Source organism: Vigna unguiculata, chromosome 1, assembly GCF_037176805.1.
Source record: "Vigna unguiculata cultivar grain cowpea cultivar isolate G323 ecotype 2 chromosome 1, ASM3717680v1, whole genome shotgun sequence".
In the NCBI taxonomy this organism is placed as follows: Eukaryota; Viridiplantae; Streptophyta; class Magnoliopsida; order Fabales; family Fabaceae; genus Vigna; species Vigna unguiculata.
The window spans coordinates 860,999-879,862 of record NC_140792.1 but is presented as its reverse complement, the minus strand read 5'-3'; the positions used below and the strand labels follow the sequence as shown (position 1 = coordinate 879,862).

The window sequence follows — 18,864 nt, the reverse complement described above, 5'->3', positions numbered from 1 at the left end:
ACATAATCTATACGAATTAATTAATTAATTAAAAATTATAAAAAGATTAACAACTAGTGGTTTAATGACTTATTTTTTTATTCTCGAAAAAAAAATGTTAAATTATGAATTTTGTCCTTATATTTGCACTTTTGATTTATTTTGGTTCTCTATTTTTTTAATTAATTGATTTTCTATATTTTAAAAACATTCAATTGAGTTTAGTTCTATAAAGGAATAATGGATGTAACTCATTTTATTAAATTGATGTTAACATTGTTGTAAAGTATTATGTGTCAAAATCTAGGTATGTCATGTGATATGTCAAAATCATAGGAGTTTTATAATAGATAATAACCCAACTTTTGACAAGTGACAAATTTAGATTTTGACACATACCACTTATAAACATTGTTATCACCAATTTAATGAAATTGGTCGCATTGGGTCTTTAAAAAACAATAAAAATTGTATTAAGTTAAAAACAATATAAGAACCAAAAATGAATCAAAAACTTAAATATAAAAGCTAAATTACTAATTAAACAAAAATGAAAGTAACACTTATCACTTCTCATAACTATTATAATTAAAGTGTGTTTAGATTTCAAGATAGATTTAAGGAAAAAGAGGTGAAAGTGTGGTTGTTTGGATTAAGGAAAGCATGGTAAAAAATGAAGAGATTTGAGATAAAAATTAGTGAGACATGTGATAATTTAATTGATTATTATTATAAGAAATATTTATATTATTATTATAATAAATATTTTATATTATTATTATTGATATGACTATTATTATTATTTTATTAACAATTTAAATTTTTTTACTTTTTTATATTATTACAGAAATATAATAAAAACTAGTTATATAAAAATATTATATATATATATATATATATATATATATATATATATATATATATATATATATATATATATATAAACACGTGTGTGGCTCAAAAGCAACATCTCAAACGTTATAATAATTGAGTTCTTATATAACACGTACATTAATAAAGATTTATGTATCATAATTAATGCGAATTGGAAGTACGTAACCATTTTAACCACGTAATTTTTTTTCTTTTGATTTATTTTTTAAGAATATGTGTGTGTGAGTGTGTTGAATTTGAATATTAGATTTTATTTTTATTTTTATAAGACATACCAACATAAAGTTTGTGCCAAATATAATAGTTCACTAATATGTTTAAATAAAATATAAATACGATACTTTTAAGGAAAAATAAAACATTTTAGATATACCAAATCGACTAGACCCAAATTAATTCATTAGTAATCAATTTTTTTTAATTCAATTATAATATTAAATTATGGAAAGTTAATTAAATCATACGCGGGCTATCTCGGATATTTTAAATAATAAGTTTAATCAAATTTAACTTAAATGGATTTCAAAACACGCATATTGAATAAAATCAATTCAGAAGAACCTAATGTTTCATTCCTAATTACAAATGATAAAATTTTCAACGTTTTCCTCATTATTTTTCATTTTTCATAGCCTTTTCTTATGTTTTTCTTGTGAAAATATTTTTCTTTTTATATAAAATTTCAGTTCTAACTAAAAATTTAGATAAATGAATAAAAAAAATAACCTTATCATAATTATTGATTAACATTTGTCATTAATAATGTTATAAAAAAAATTGAATAATAAAATATGCAATTAAGCCTTAAGTTTACTATATGTTAAAACTTTAGATCGTTTAAAGGTTTGTTTAATGTCGTATACGTCATCCATAAAGGTGATGTATAAAATAAATATGATTGGTATTTGAGTCATTGAGTTAAAGATATAGTTTTAAGATAAATAAAAAAGAGATGAATAGGGGGTAAGAATAACAAGTTGCTAGAGGTACAAATAGCTACTTAAAAAACTTTTTGTTTCGTCTTCAAAATCCAACTTCACGGGCCCTAAAAAACAACATCATTCCCTTATAAAATTGAACTTTAAGTGAACTAAGTTAGCCTTATAAATTTGTGCCTTATACATGTGATGATGACCATGTATTAACACTTTAGCAAATAATATTGCAAGATAAATTTAAGAAATATTATTTTAAATATTTTTTATTAGAAATTATACTTTTTCTATTTTATATATATGCATTTAAGGATAACCTATCACTCAATTATTTGGATTTTATGTTAAAAGTTTTGTTGATTAAATTGATAAGAAAGTAGTCACATTAAAGTTTCTAACACAAGTTCTATACTCAAGCTACCAATACCCTTTATATCTACACAACAAACTTGGTCAGTGCTTATTAGCTCTACCATTAATAGATAGAAAAGGATGTGAAAGACATAAAACAAGATAGAAAATGACTTAACTAACAAAGTGAGTGAAATTTATAAGAAATAAAGTATTGATTTTGTTTTTAATGGAAGAGAAATATAATCAAAATTAAAAGTATTTAGTTCGAGAAACATTAAAAAAAATAGAGAAAATCAAGTAAACAACAACAAGACTTCATATATATGATTATTAATGTTAAATAGGATTAAATATGTTTTTCTCCCTTAAATTTAAGTAAAATTTGAAGTTAGTCTATTTTCAAAATTTTTGACCAATTTAGTTATTTATCTTTAAAAATATGTGAATTTAGTTATTTTAACCAAATTTTGTTAAGTTTATATGACGTTTTAAGCACATTTCATGATAGTATTTGAATTATTTATACCATTACATTTTTGCTTCAATGTTAACTCAAATATTATCATAAAATATGTTTAAACTTAACAAAATTTGGTAAGAATGACTAAATTTACGCATTTCTAAAGATGAAAAACTAAATTGATATAAAATTTTAAGAAGAGACTAATTTCAAAATTCACTGAATCTTGAGAGAACAAAAATACATTTAACCCTATTAAATATTCAAGTAATATATGAATAAAATAATTAATATATTAGTATGTATGATAATCAAAGAGGTAAAGGAAAAGTGAAACACACTAAGAAACATGTGACTGAAAAATAAATTGAGATCCGTAGAAAGCGAAACCTCCACGCACTTCTCATTTGCTTCAAAAAAGTGTTTATAGCTGTATCTATCTATCTAAAAACACAGCTTAGGATTCAATAAACTTTGACTAAAATATCAGAGAATTTTTTTTTTGACTAAAATATTTATCCAAAATTAAGATTACTTTTACATACATATATATATATATATATATATATATATATATATATATATATATATATATATATATATATATATATATATATATATATATATATATATATATATATATATATATATATACGTATATATTACATAAATCACTAAAAACAAAAAATGTAATTTGCATACATTTATCTGAGTGATGCAATAGAAGTTATTCAAACATCAATAAACAAATTAAGTAATAACATATTGATGAATAAGATTTACTCGTTAGACCAGCATTCACTCACATATCTCAATCCAAAATTTCAAAATCTTAAAACATAAGTTTCTTATATTTTTTACTCAAACTTAAATTTATATTTAGATTTCCGATAACCTATCCTTTAAATACATGTCCTTTCAGTTAGAAAATTCAACATAAATAAGACATAAACTCACATCAACATCATAAGTTAAGTGAAATTTATAAATTCATTTTCTTTTTCTTAACTATCTAAGATATTTTTCAATAACAAAATCTTCAATTCTAAAATATACACAAATCTCTAATACAATAATCTACTCTAAGTATATTATCCAGACAAACTCAGAGTGGAGTTAACTCCAAATTTACTTTACATTAAAATCACAAATGATATTTGAAATAGTTTTTTGTTCTATTTTATTGAGCTTTAAATGTGGATTATTTTCCAAACAAAACCATAAAATTGTTATGTTGAATTAGATTTTCAATTTCAATCAAACAAACTTAATTTTTCTAAATGAAATCCAAATACACCCTATCGGTGATAAACTTTGGAGTCTATTACAAGTTTAAGTTTTTGTTATGACACACAAACATGATATTAATACATATCTGTACATATACTTTTGTGCCAAATTTATGGAAACAACTATTGCACATGCTCAGAACGGTGAGTCAAATATGGTGGCTGCTTCCAGATAAATATCACCCACCCACAAACAAATGCTATAAAATACTCTCCACAATCAAAATACAAGTAAAGTTTATACCATTATCTATACTATAACTATTTATAGAATGGTATTTTTAGGAGATTTAGATAATGTTCAAAATGAAAATGAATGTTTACCTTTTTACTGATCATCCAATAAATCTCACATCACTTAAAAGTTGACCTAATAAATCTTACATCATTTCAAAGTCAAGATCAAGTTAAGTTTAAATACTTTTATCTCCCTCTATTTTTCAAAACATTTTTTAAAGATAAAACCGTAATAAAACTCAGACATTCTAAAACAAACAATATTTCAAAAATACAGTTGTTATTTCTAACTATAACCACCAGACAAACTTGGATTACTTGGATTAGAATAAGAACATTTACTTCCTACTTATCTATCATAATCAACCACAAAGTTTAGTGATCTAGTTGTACACGTAAAAACCATATTCATATAATCTAGAACCCGTATTGTCTAGCCAAACTTGGTGGCTTCACACTACAACCCTTCCCATTAAAGACACAACACAACCACACTTTCACAAACCCTCATACCCCAAAATGAATCTCTTCAACTCTCCCTTAGCCACCACCACCACCACCCTATTCATCTTCCTCTTCACATTCACACCCCACAAGGCCACCGCCGCCACGTGTCTCCCCGACGAGGAAGCGGGTCTGTTGGGTTTCAAATCCGGCATCCGATCCGACCCGTCCGGCCTCCTCAACAACTGGATACCGGGTACAGACTGCTGCAAGTGGAACGGAGTAGAGTGTCACTTCAACAGCACCCGGGTCCAGAGATTGACTCTATCGGGTCAACCCGAAGAAAACCCCAGGTCCATCTTATCGGGTACCATCTCACCCTCCCTCTCAAAGCTCCGACTTCTTGATGGACTCTACCTCTTCGACCTCAAAAACATTTCGGGTCCTTTCCCCACTTTCCTCTTCCAACTTCCCAACATCCAATTCGTCTATTTGGAAAACAACGACCTTTCGGGTCGGATACCCGAGAACATTGGCAAACTCTCCAAACTATACGCGCTCAGCTTAGTGGGGAACCGCTTCACCGGAACCCTACCGAGTTCGATCACCGAGTTGACTCAGCTAACTCAGCTCAAACTCGACAACAACTCGCTCTCGGGAACGCTCCCCAAAGCCATCAACAAACTCGTTAACCTAAACTACATCTCCCTCGAAGGGAACCAGTTCGAAGGAACCATACCTGCTTTTTCCTCGAATCTTCGGAGTCTCAGACTCTCTCGGAACAAATTTTCCGGGAACATTCCAGCCTCGATTGCATCTCTGGCGTCCAATTTGGCTTACTTAGAGCTAGGGCACAACTCGCTTTCCGGGAAAATCCCCGATTTTCTCGGAAAATTCAGGGCGCTGGACACGCTGGACTTGTCGTGGAACAGGTTCTCGGGAACCGTGCCGGCGAGCTTTGCGAATTTGACCAAGATCTTCAACCTCGACCTCTCGAACAATTTACTCGTGGACCCGTTTCCAGTGATGAACGTGAAGGGGATCGAATCGTTGGACTTGTCGAACAACAGTTTTCACCTGGGGAAGATTCCGAAGTGGGTGCTTACTTCGCCGATAATATTCTCCCTGAAGCTCGCGAACTGCGGCATCAAGATGAGAATCGAGGATTTCAAGCCTTCGGAGACTTTCTTCTACGATTTCATCGATCTCTCGGGAAACGAGATATCGGGGAACGCGATTAGTTTGGTGAACAGCACACAGTATTTGATTGGGTTTTGGGCTGCGATGAACAACTTGAAGTTTGATTTGGGGAAATTGAGGTTTGGGGAGAGGTTTAGGTATCTGGATTTGTCGCATAACGCCGTGTTTGGTAAGATTCCGAACAGCGTCGTTGGGCTTCAGAAGTTGAACGTGAGTTACAACCATCTCTGTGGTCAGATTCCGAAAAACACGTTTCCGGCAAGTGCTTTTGTCGGAAACGATTGTCTCTGCGGTTCTCCTCTGAAACCTTGCAAATAAGCCTGGTTAATAGTGTATTACACTTAAGTAAGTTGGTGCTTTAAGTTTAGACGTGTTTTATTTTAGTTTAAAAATAATCAGGTGATTTAAAGCCAGACCTGTGATATTGCTATGCTAAGCAAATAAATAAACTTATTTAAAAAGCTGTAATTTAATTAGTATCTTTAGTTGATTACTTTATTCTTTTTTAAGACTTTTGAACACGCATAAATGAGTAAATATAATTTTTTTTAAATAACTGTACTATTTTAATAAGCGTGTGTTATTTTCATTCAAATAAATAGATATATAAAAATCAATCTATTAATATTGTTTAGTAAATTAGTTTAAAAACACGTGTGAAAAATAAAAGTCAAACATTTATTAATGCTGGAAAGACATTAATAAAAATTAAATAATAAGAACAATCCTTTTTTATAATTTGTTTTCAATTATTACTTTTCTACATTTGTTGAATTTTGGGATTTTTAATACATTTTACCACAACATTATTTTAATTATGATATCTATAAAACATATGTTAGTAACCAAATTAAAAATTATTATAATCACCATCAAAAACTATTAAATTATCAAATAATTGTTAGAAATTAAAAGAAATATTGATAGTGATAATATATTGTAGTTGTAATTAATCTTATTATTTTTTTTTTTACAATTTTTCTATATTTTTTATTTTATATTTAAGAAAAAACAAATAATATTAAATGGGATTATTTTTTAAGTTATGAAATGTTAAATCCAGTTATATCCATGTAAGATATAATTGGGTATGTAAAGTTAGCCAAAGTTAAATTAGTTCAAAGTTAAACTAAGGTTAATTTAAGTTGGTATGAGTCCAACTTTAGTTAAGTGAGGTAAATTGGTCAGGTGTATGTTGATTCAAGTTAACTAGGCTAAAGTTAAGCATATTTGTTGATTCAAGTTAACTAGGCTAAAGTTAAGCATATTTGGTACTTGAATTAGGTTAGATGAGACTCATGTTAAGCAAGTTAGTTAAGGTATATGTTAAATCAAGTTGGCCCAAGCCCGTATCAAAATGAGTAAGTCCAAATCTAAGTTGAGTTGAGCCCACACAAAATAAAGTGGATCTTAATTCGATCAAGATTAAATCATACCCAATTCGACCAAGGTTAGGAAAGACCTAGCCTAATTAAGGCTTGGTGAGACGTTACCCAATTATGACTAGGTTAAGCCAAGCACAAGTCAATTTGAGTCACCTCAATCTCATGTTAAGCCAAGTCAACTTAAAAGTCAAGTCGAAAAGAAATCACATTGAGTTGAGTTGGACTAGACCATGTTAAGTCAAGTTAGGTTGAGTTGGGCCTACATGGTACTATGATAAATTGAATTAAATTCGGCTAAGTCAAGTTGGATTTGTGTTCGGTAAAGACATCAATCAAGACATCTTAAACTAAGTTGTGTTGATCCTGAATGAGGTAGAGTTGAGTCTATCTATACAGAAAAATCTAGTTGACCTAGATCCTGGTTAACCCAAATTATAAAGATTAAAATATAAAGAATTTTATATTTCAAATAATCAAATTACTCTAATAAAATTATAAAATTTCAATTTATTTATAAATTATTTATCAGAATAACTATTTTATATAAAACATTTCAAACTCTCTAAAAAAATTTAAATCACACCTTTAAATGTCTCATCCAAGTACACTTTACAATACTAAATATATTTATAATTCAACATTATAAGCAATTTTTTTCATAAATTTATTTTTTAACAAATTTTGTTGACAAACTTGTGACAATGTACACGTGATAGTATCTCAACGAATGAAAGAAAGGTTTGAGATAATTTTTAAAGGACATAAAAAGGTTTGGTATGTGTTGAAAAACAAACTTTGTTAATAAAAAATTTGTCAAAGTATCATAGTATTTTTATTTTTTTTGTTCTTGTTGGACCATTCACACACATACAATAATATACACTACATTTTTTTTCACCTAAATTATGTATCCATAACTATATTACCCTAAAACTATTAGTGGACCATTTAATCACATAGACACTAACACGCACCCACACACATTTAAAATCATCTCAATATAATTTTGAAAAGAAATTAGTAGTGGACCATTTTCTTTTAAAATGTTTCGTCCAAATACATTTTAGAATACTAAATATATTTATAATTCAATGCAACATTTTTTTTTCATCGAAATTTTATATATAAAATTCTATATTAATTTAAAATTATTGTTGAACCATTCAAGCACACAACGTATTAACATATATACATAAACACAAATCAAAATTAGGGATGTCAAAAAAATCCGTACTTACGAATATCTGCAGATAAAATCTGCAACGGGTAGAAAATGAATATTGTGAATGGATACCCACAGGAAACAAGTACGAGTATTCTTTATACCCTCATGTTAACGGGACAGTGCGTACCCGTATACCCGCTATACTCTAATTTAAATTAAAACAAATGTTAAAACATTAACACATTGATTTTGAATGAATTTTCTTTTATCGACTGGTTTTAAAAAGTCTCCACTTATTTATAAACTATCATTTTAACATTATTTAAATAGGTTATTTGCATTCTATTTGAAATTTATGCATGCTTTGTATTGTATTTTTATTTGAATTTATGGTTAAAATATTTTATTAATTTTTTTTTTGTAAATATCCATATTCGTGGATACATGTAGATATCCATGAATATTAAAAAATGTGTATGTACTAGTCTAAAGAATACCCGCATTAATATGAGTACAGGTATGAAGCGAATATTTATCCTGTGGATCGAGTAGGAGAGAACTAGTATCCGTACCCTACCCGTTCATTAACATCCCTAATCAAAATCATCACACTATATTTTTGAAAATAAATTATAATTTATATTAAAACATAATTCAATGTTTTCTTATATATAGTTCTATTATAGATAATTATTTAAGTTTAAAAAATATTAAATTGAAAAACAGTTAAATCGAAAATAATGGTTAAATTTTAAAAATATATGTAATTGGTAAAATGATTATTTTAGTTTTAAAAAATTATTATTGAAAAGATAAACGTTAGAAACAAATGTTTATAAGAAAATAATTATTTATGTAATGTATAAATAAAAATTGTTAATGTTATAAAATTCGGTGCAATTAATACTAAAATAAAGTTTTTCTTTTATAAATTTTAAACAAGTGAGACAGAGAATAATTTTAACAAATTTTAAAAATTTATACAAAAATCCCATTTTGTATTTCGGAAAAAAAGAAATACAAAAGTTTGCATTCCATTGTACTTATTTTTTTAATGGACGTGTTTTAAAGGATGGAGAATAGATTAAAAAGTAACTAGAAATAAAATAAGTATAATTATTTTACTAATATTAATATAAATACAGGTGTTGCTGTTGTGTTATGATATTATCTTAATAAAAAATCATATTATAATATTATTAAATCAATATATAAAATACATTTTTATTTATTAAAAACAAAGTTAAATAGATAAAAAAAAAGTGGAAAAATAATTATTGATGAATGAAAAAAAAATATAAACTATTTACAGAGTTTTATAAATAACATATAAAAGTAATTGATAATCTTAAAAATTAATAAATAATTATATTATAAAAAATAAAATAAAAATAAAAAATTATAAAAAATTTACTTTTCATATATAATTATAGACATATAAATTTTAAAAATATATAAGATAATATATTTATAACACGGTCAAATTGTTTTTGTCAATATAAATAATTTTAATTAAATACTACTTTATATTTTATTATTAATTTCATAATTTACTGTTATTTAATAATTTTACTATTATTTTTTGTTATATTTTAATGGTATTTAATCGTGAGGATAAACCCTAAAAGAGCCCTAAACCCTAAATAGCACTAAACCCTTGTAAAACAGTTTCAATAGTCACCATAGATAGATTCAGAGTTTGCTCAAAACGATTTGATTTCAAGAATTTGCAACAACCAACGCCATCCACGTTTTCAGGTGACTATCATCGCTCCCTGCTTCTTCCTTCTCTTCTTCATTACGCTAAAACGATTTCTTTTTTTCTCAATTTCATTTTCTTTTTAATTTTCTTATGATTGCAAGAGCTTCAATTATATCCATGGTCTCTGATACTGGATTCGTTGATTTCTTCTTTGCTCCTAATTTTTTCATCCTCTCTCTCGGGTTTCTTCTCTATAATTGCATGTTGTTACTGACTAGGTGATTGGAAAAAAATTAAATGCGCAGAGAAGAAAGATTTCGGGGACATTTGAGATTCGTGTAACTATATTTTTAGGTCTTAAATGTTTTTTCTTTTCTTTTCTTAGGAGTATACACAGTTGGATAATATCATTACGAGAAAATAGGACAAAAAACGAAATGGACTTTCAGAGAAAATACGAAGTTTTTTTTTTTTTTTTTGTTTTTAATTTAATTTTCTTATTGTAGAAGAGCTTATAGAGAAATTGATCGGTGTATGTCTTTACTTTGCACAAAACTGTGGTGTATGACACGACTCTGCATTACGTATTTCGAAGCCTAGCTTTAGGAATTTCTGTTACCTATGGTAGACATCCCTTTTAAAATGCAAATCAAACCAAATTTTGTAGTTTGTCATCACCAAACTAAGGATGCTGACCTCATTGTTGACAGTGAATATCAGATGGATCCCTTTGCAGCACAAGAAGAGCAACTTGCTTCCCAGAGAATGAGGCAAAAACTTGAAGAAGTAAATGTGGCTGCTCAAACTAATCTCGCCCCTGTGCAAGACTATGTCAATTTTACTCTTCAGGTTCTTTCTGGTCCCTTTCTGTAACAAGTAATTTAGTATTTGTTTTTGCTATTTGATTGCAGTACTGAATATTTCATCAGAAGATTTGAAAATGGTTTTATGTCTTGATAACAAATTGTATAACTAGCTGGTTTTTGTTTCACATTATATCTTCATTTCTAGTTTTAGCTCAAATCATTATGCCATGATATTCTTTTGGTATAATAAGTCATAAATGCAAAATATTAGTTGCCATAGATTTTAAATTTCTTGGTATCAAAGGAGTTGACTTTTTGTACCCTGAGTCCTATATTTTTCGTTCTACTGGATTGATATAGTTTTGCAGACAATTGGTAAATGGTGGTATTTGGTTTCTGTGATAAAGCATACTTTCAATTCCATGTAGTTCATTGTTTGGTTGAATTGTTGCAGAAAGCTTATTTTAAATGCGCCCACGAGTGCTTTGATAGAAGCAAAAGGCAGGAAGAGATAAGCAATTGTGTCGAAAATTGCAACATACCTCTTAATAATGCTCAACAGACATTTGATGCTGAGATGGGAAGGTTTCAGGTGAGCTACCCCATGATTTTGTTATCTTACTCTGTGTGTGTGTGTTTTATTATCTGTAATTTATTATTTAAACTTCCTTAATATGTATAAAATTGTTAAGGAATGTCTTATGAAATTGTTGAAAATGTAGAATGATAGCCTCAAGATCTTGGGCAATATGCATAGGAAAACCAAGACTACCTGTCAATGGCATGCACACATTTTTTTTTTATTGAAGATTAAGGATTCTGTTCTTATCCTTATCCTTATCCTAATCCTCATTTCAAAGTTGTAGATTGCATCAACATGGAGGCTTATGGTTAACTATTTATGAATTCAAGCTGCTTACAGTGTTATTGAATATCTTGACAAATAATCGATTGTTCTTTCATGGTAAAGGTAGTGCAAAAAATATTTGCTTCTACTTTTTCATGGTATTACTGTGATTTTTGCGCGGTAGAATGGATTCTGGTGTGTTATCCTCACACCCGATTAGGTTATCTGCTCTGCTAGTCGTTGCTCCAAATTGTTTGTATGAATTCATTATCTGATATCCGCACCATGTTCTATATCCTGAAAGCATTTTGACATATAATACCTTCCTCTTTGGTCTGACAGTGTTTTGAACATGGTGCAGGAAAGGTTGAATAGATCTCTGATGGTGTGTCAAGATAAGTATGAGGCAGCTAAGCTCCAGCGTACCGAGGCTAAGCATGATTTGCTTTCCTGTGCTGACAAAGCAATCCAGGAAAGTATCGAGACTCTGCCACATCTTGCCAACAAGTTGAAATCTTCCTTTGGAATTAGGGACAATGACTTAATGTAGGGTACTCCTAGTGGGATATTATTGTTTTGTTGTTGATTCCTTGTAGCTTCTTTATTCATCCATACATTTAATCCCATATGCGAATCAAATTGGGTGCAATTAAATCTTGCCTCTCAAACAAATCATAAGGGTATTTTACTCAATACTTGAGAAATTCAATCAACTGATGGATGCTGTAATTTGCAAAATGAGTTTTAGCTGAACACTTCCTATAGACTCTTATTTTATATATATATATATATATATATATATATATATATATATATATATATATATATATATATATGGTTAACATTCGAGTACAGGTTGTAGTCATCAAATAAAGGATGTGTGTATAAGCCAAGCATGTGGTTTTAAGATAGAACATCCCACTTAGGTTAGGGTGGAAGACTTAAACATGGTTCTCTCATGAGTGGGAAGAAAAGATGAAATGAGTGTAAGGTGTAGGAGAGGAAAGGAAAGTGAAACAATGAATTGAAACATTTTCTCCTTCAAACATGTTAATAAACTTTCAAATGATTTATTTTTTTATAAATTAAGGGCAATATCTTTTTTATTTCACCAGTGTTTAGAATTAGAAAATTATAACAAACTTACTGTACAAAACAATGATTAGTCTCACAATGTGAAAGTTGTTAATACTTAATAATTAAATATTTTAATATATATATATATATATATATATATATATATATATATATAAAATAACTAATGCTTAAACAAGGTATTAATGTGGGGTAACAGTGCTGAATGATATTTTTATCAATATGTTTAATTATTAAATATTTACTCTGTTTTTATTTTTTAAAAGTAGAATCAATATCAATACTTTTTAATTACAATAAGATTACAATAAATTAGATTTAGTGAAACAAGTGTGGATATATATATATATATATATATTTAAAATAACTAATGATTAAATAAGGTATTAATGTGGAGTAACAGTTCTGAATGATATTTTTATTAATTATTAAATATTCACTCAGTTTTTTTTTTAAAGTAGTATTAATATCAATACTTTTTAAATACAATAAGATAAGTTTACAATACATTATATTTAGTGAAAAAAGTGTGGACAGTGAGCACAAATGCGGACACATTTATTTGGCCAGTTTATAACTAAATCAAAATTGTTGTCACCAATACTTGTTTACACACTACTCCTATAAATATAACCAATTTTATCTATTTTATTATTTATAAAAAATTCATCTAACTATTAGTAGTAACAACTTTTTAACCGTTTCTATACACATTTTAATCACTTAAATTATTTTATTATTTCCATATAAATTTTACTGATATTTTTGTTTTAATAGTTATTATATGTTTAATTATTTAATTATACTTTTTTATTTTTGATTATCATATAAAGTTTTATACGCATGTATTTATGCTGGTATTGGATAATATAAATTAAAATTATCTGCTTACGCTGTATATATTTATATATTATATAATATAAATTAAAATTAATTATATAACGTAATATGAATATTTTAAAAGAAATATTTAAAGTGTATTAATAAGAATTAAACAGATATTAATTTCCAAAAAAAAAATAAATAAAAACACACCCTGTTCTAAAAAATAAATTATTCAACGTTTTCTTTCTTTTTGCAGTTAAGTCATAAAGAAAGTTGTTTAAAATTGGAACTTCCCAAAGCGAAACAGAGATAAGGCAGTGCCACAGTTGCATCAGCAGAGTCTCGCCGTAGAGCCCTTCGCAGGTGATAACTTCTCTCTTTCACATTCAATGAAACCGAAACTATGTTAATGAGTTTCACTGTTACAACACGTCGGTGTGAAATTTCAATTTGGTTTCAAAGAACAAACAAGATACTATCATGGGTTCAGTTCGTGGATTTTATCTTTGCATACTCTGTATTGGGATTTAAATTATGTTTTAAGGAAGAGAGACAACACATTGTTTCAACAATTGTTATTGTCTGGTTAAACATTTTATGGGCTTCACTAAATCTTCATTTGGTTTCACTCTTTATTAGTGAGAATAATGAGAAAATTTTACCCAACAAGAAGAAATGTGTTCAAAAGGTAATCTAGCAATAGTTAATGCTTCCTTATGTAATCTTATGTTTGCTTGCTTTGTTAAACATGGATTTGGTTCGTGTACTTTTGAATTGATTAATTAGTCCTCCAGTGAAAATAAGAGACTTTAGTCATTTTTCATGCTTACTTAAGATTTAGTGGTAAATTTTGACTGTCACAAAATTGAAGAAAAGACTAAATTCACCTTTTTTTTTGAAGTTTGAATCTTATTCATCATTTGAAAGTACAAAAACCATGACTTTGTTTGACAAAATGTATGGGCACTATGAACATTTTTTATCCGTTTCGTTTATTTTGATATTTCAAGTGGAAGATAATGATTCCATCAGGTTTCAAGTTTCCCAATGTTTCAAAAGGGATCATTACGTGAATATTGAGTTGTCAGATTTTTTAATGGATGATTTTTGTAGGAGCAGTATCAGTGTGATTACTTGACATTTTATTCTTACAGGGTGCATTTTTTATCCTTAGAGAGGAAACAATATCTTACAGGTTCCAAGAACTGTGGGGCATATTTATTATTCTTTCCGGCACACCCTCTCTTTTGGGGGAGGTTGTCATAGGTAGAAATCAAAAGAGGCTTCCCTCCTGGACAAAGAAAAATTGGATTCTGATCAGAGCACTGTGGTTACAATTGAAAGAAAGAATGCATGCAGTATCTCAAACTTTCATCTTAAATCTCACTCCACAGGTTAAGCCATTTCTCATTTTCATTTTATTTGTTTAAATTTTTTCCCCTCGTCTTGTTTTTCTCTGATGAAAGAAGCCAAGTCAGTAATGGTAGTTTGTTGCTTGTTCTTTGGTAACATAAATTTTTGTTTTCAGGTGACCAGGTGCAAGCAGAGAGTAGACCGGTATATTGTGCCTATCCTGAATTATGGATATTTTGGTCTTTCATGGAAACTTGAAGTTGGTGCAAGAAGTATTTTAAAAAGGCACTTCTGCTTTCTGAATTATATTTCAAATTGCATAGGTTATTTGAGTCTATACTTTATTATACAACAGACATTTAAATTCCTCAAATGATGATTACACTGCAAAGCTTGGGGGCGTTATGACATTTTTCCTTAATTATAGTATCTGTTGCTCTGTTTACTTGATAGAGTTTGGTGTAGAATTTGTTCAACGATTATGGTCCAGTCTTGGCGAATACTTGAAAAGGGTCTCATTGTGAATAATATCCCTGAAAATTTGGTCTTTAACCATGTTCAATGGTATCATGCAATCCTTGTGGCTGATCTTACCTTGTGGGATAAGGCTTCGATAGTTGTTTTTATTGTATTATTGTCCAGTCATTCCTCTATTGCCTCAATGCAGCTAATTTTCTAACTGTTGTTGTCCATATGATTTTTGACTGAATTTATTTAAATGACTCAAATTGATTTTGAAACGTCATCTGCTTTTCACAGGCAAGACATTAAATGCCTCCCTGCTGCTGGTGTATTATCAGGTGCTGTTTTTTTTCTTTTCAGGCTGCATGATTATTTGAATCGTAAATCATGGTTTATAAATAAATAATTTCTCATGGAATTTGATTTCCTTTTTGTAGATGCCGAAATTTCTTCCAATCAGTTTGAAGACTTCTCTGTCTCTGTTGCTGAGACGGATGATACCAGAGAACTTAAGGTATCACAAAATATTTATTGAAATAATAAAAAAACTGAAGATCCATAGAGAATAGAAAAAAAGGAGAGGCAAAGGTGTAACATGGAGGAGATGCACAATGTTAGCTCAGAAAATGATGATGGGGTGGGATTATGGATCAAATCAATAAATGGTACATACATCACAATAAATGTGGACAATATCTTGAATTTTCTGAAACATAAATATGTTTTCATTTGAAGCTAAGTGTTTTGACAAAGATCAAGCATATATAATTTTTCTATTGTTTTCTTTTCATAAAATTTTGGAACAGTCATGATCTGCTTATAAAACTTGAACCCTGTTTTAACTTTTCTGTCCAGATAAGCGTAGAGGTATCTGGAAACAAAACTCAAAGGATATTTGATGATGTCTTTAAGAGAATGGTTGCTGCTGCTCAACCAATCCCAGGATTTCGAAGAGTAAAAGGAGGTGGAGTATTTCTGTGTACTCAGATATGAGAGTATATGTAGTTTTATTTGTGTATATGCTAATCATATTGTTATCATGTAATTTTTACATACTTATAAGTGTTCACTTTTACGCATAATTTTGTTAGTTAAGAGGATTAGATCCTTTATTAAAAAGAAGGAAAAAAAAAAAACAAAAGAAGATAAAAAGCCAAATACAATTTGATGTAAATCTTGTAAATGATAATTATAGTAATTTTATATATCGGATGTAAGATTCAATCTCTTTCTGAGTTTGAGTTTCTAGTAATGAGATAACTGATCTTGATTTTAATCACGATCATGATTTGGTCACTGAGGATTCAAACCAGTAAACTTGTTTTCTCTTGGGAGAGCTCATTACCAAACCACAATACTACTCCCTGATATTACGTTCATGAATCCTTTTTAGCACAATGAAAAATTGATTAATGACAGAACAAAAACTGCAGTACAACTATTCAGCAATGAGTAATAGTAACAGACAAATAAAAACCTATAATGATACATATGATGAACTGACGGAGATTCCCGTGGATTTCAATTGAGTTCTCCAAATATCAAAATCTTTTATTTTCTTTAGGTTTTCTTGTCTTTGACTTTTTCTTTGTAATTTTTTTTTGTAAAATTCATGTTAGACATCACTTTTGTAACTTCTATTTCAATAAACTGACATTTTCCTGTGCTTGTTTGATGGCCAACTGCTGCATTATCAACTTGAGGACTACCAGGGAAAACACCAGATGTAAGTTTCTGTTATCTATCTTTTTCGAAATCTTAACCACTATATTTGTGAGATTATTTGTTATTAGTGTATTCCCTTTATATTCTTAATGGATGTTATTATTTTATTCTCTCATTGTGATTACACAAAGGGTGTGAAAAGTTTGTTCCTGTGATTATTAATTATCCGCTAGCATTGTATAAAGGATCAAACATCATCATGTATGCAGATTTAGTTCAACTACATATATGCAAATTGAAATGCTGAAGTCTTTGATATAAAGGATTTCAATTCAATGTATGATTGTATTATGTTTTCTGTTCAACAGATACCAAAAAACATTTTATTAGAGGTGCTTGGACCTTCCAAAGTTTTCAAGGAAGTTATCAAGAAGATAATCAACTCAACTGTAGCTGAATATGTAGAGAAGGTATTTTTGTCATATGCGAAATCTAGCTTTTCTTAGTTTTGTCTTTCAAGGATGTTTAAGTATAATTTAGAATGATGGCTGGTGGGAAGATTCATCTGTGAAATCCTTAGACACATAAATAATTTGTAAAAGTTCTTTCGTGTAATTTTTTTAAAAAAATTGTTTGGTTTGAAATGAGTTTAAATTCTGAAGAAACTTATTTAATTCTTTTTCTTGTTTATGTTTTTAGAAGGTCTTACTTTGAAATTTTCCAAAACATATTCTTAATGGTTTGATCCCTTTGTGCTTTAATTAAGGAGGAGTTGATGGCATACGTGTATAACTTCAAAACAGTTTTTGGTTTATGAAAGCTACATATGTCAAATCTACACCACCATGATTTTAAAATATACAATTTGTAAATTGTATTCCTTGTTCTCTTTCTAATATCTGTTTGTTAGATAGGAACTTCAGACCTTTTTATATACCTGTTAATACCAACTTTTCTGGAAAAAAATAATTGCAGGAGCGTTTAACAGTTAGCACGGACCTGAGAGTTGAGCAAAGCTTTGAAGATCTTGAAAGTACTTTTGTAGAAGGGGAAAAATTCAGCTTTGATGTTTTACTTAAGCTTAAAAATTAATAGTGATTTACATTTATTTGTTCAAATTTCAACTGAGATTTTGTTCTGTGAGTGTGATAGTTTTTGATTACCAAATATGAGTTACTATAAAATATTGCCCTATGAAAAGAAAATATATCTTAAAAATCTCACTCTTAAATTGTAGCAAACATATTTTTGCATTCTCAGTCTAGATTCCTGCTTAATTTAATATCTAATTCTATTCTTTTATGCCATCTTTTTATGTTTATATTTAAATTAAATTTCAATATTATTTAAAATTGCAATACACCATTACAACATATTAAATCAAAGACAGCTTTATAGAGAAAATAGTTATTTGGATTGGTATATTTTTATCAATGTTAATTTGTATTTAAGTTTTAAAATCTAATTTTGATGAATATTGATATTATAATACATTTTATGATTAATAAAGTCATAATAAATAAGGATGACGGTGTGGGCTTGGTTCGACGGGCTGACTCATGGGAGAGACTGAGATATTGAGCCTGTGGCCTGCAAAAGTCCGATCGGAATAACCTGCAATCAGTGTGGGTTGGCTTGCTACCCACAAAGGCAAACAAAAAAACTTGCACTTGTGTATAGTTGATCTTTCTTGTTGGACTTCTGCATGAACGTTGTTCCAAATTCTTATGAGTGAAAGAGACAAATTTATGTATTTTTTTATGTGCT

The 18,864-nt window shown here is 28.6% G+C and overlaps 3 protein-coding genes across 5 annotated transcripts; all 3 read left to right on the top strand.

Annotated features, from left to right (window-relative positions):
* The first annotated feature begins 4,494 nt into the window (after positions 1-4,494).
* On the top strand, positions 4,495-6,260 carry LOC114185297 (uncharacterized). Its single transcript, XM_028072956.2, has one exon. The coding sequence runs from the start codon at positions 4,668-4,670 to the stop codon at positions 6,108-6,110; it is 1,443 nt and encodes a 480-aa protein (XP_027928757.2). The 5' UTR covers positions 4,495-4,667; the 3' UTR covers positions 6,111-6,260.
* A 3,703-nt stretch (positions 6,261-9,963) lies between these two features.
* On the top strand, positions 9,964-12,435 carry LOC114179232 (uncharacterized). The gene is made up of 4 exons (XM_028065498.2): positions 9,964-10,100; positions 10,755-10,893; positions 11,305-11,442; positions 12,059-12,435. Exons 2-4 carry the CDS (start codon positions 10,765-10,767, stop codon positions 12,245-12,247), a joined length of 456 nt encoding a protein of 151 aa, XP_027921299.1. The 5' UTR covers positions 9,964-10,100; positions 10,755-10,764; the 3' UTR covers positions 12,248-12,435.
* Positions 12,436-13,863: 1,428 nt separating this feature from the next.
* LOC114177567 (uncharacterized) lies at positions 13,864-18,315 on the top strand. Of its 3 annotated transcripts, none has more exons than XM_028062981.2 (9): positions 13,864-13,980; positions 14,772-15,011; positions 15,146-15,255; positions 15,730-15,770; positions 15,870-15,946; positions 16,288-16,396; positions 17,145-17,158; positions 17,466-17,567; positions 18,073-18,315. In XM_028062981.2, exons 2-9 carry the CDS (start codon positions 14,967-14,969, stop codon positions 18,187-18,189), a joined length of 615 nt encoding a protein of 204 aa, XP_027918782.2. In that variant the 5' UTR covers positions 13,864-13,980; positions 14,772-14,966; the 3' UTR covers positions 18,190-18,315. The 3 variants fall into 3 exon arrangements, with proteins under 3 accessions (XP_027918782.2, XP_027918789.2, XP_027918764.2); XM_028062988.2 differs by having other exon boundaries at positions 13,879-13,980; positions 14,792-15,011; XM_028062963.2 differs by lacking the exon at positions 13,864-13,980 and adding an exon at positions 14,016-14,305.
* The last annotated feature ends 549 nt before the right edge of the window (positions 18,316-18,864 follow it).

Excerpts from the sequence above, each read along its gene's own strand:
- LOC114185297 (XM_028072956.2), top strand. The coding sequence starts at position 4,668 with ATGAATCTCTTCAACTCTCCCTTAGCCACCACCACCACCACCCTATTC.
- LOC114179232 (XM_028065498.2), top strand. The coding sequence starts at position 10,765 with ATGGATCCCTTTGCAGCACAAGAAGAGCAACTTGCTTCCCAGAGAATG. Across the intron at positions 10,894-11,304 it reads ATGTCAATTTTACTCTTCAG|AAAGCTTATTTTAAATGCGC; the intron begins GTTCTTTCTGGT and ends GAATTGTTGCAG. Across the intron at positions 11,443-12,058 it reads CTGAGATGGGAAGGTTTCAG|GAAAGGTTGAATAGATCTCT; the intron begins GTGAGCTACCCC and ends AACATGGTGCAG.
- LOC114177567 (XM_028062963.2), top strand. The coding sequence starts at position 14,021 with ATGTTAATGAGTTTCACTGTTACAACACGTCGGTGTGAAATTTCAATT. Across the intron at positions 14,306-14,771 it reads AGAAGAAATGTGTTCAAAAG|GGTGCATTTTTTATCCTTAG; the intron begins GTAATCTAGCAA and ends TTATTCTTACAG. Across the intron at positions 15,012-15,145 it reads TCTTAAATCTCACTCCACAG|GTGACCAGGTGCAAGCAGAG; the intron begins GTTAAGCCATTT and ends TTTTGTTTTCAG.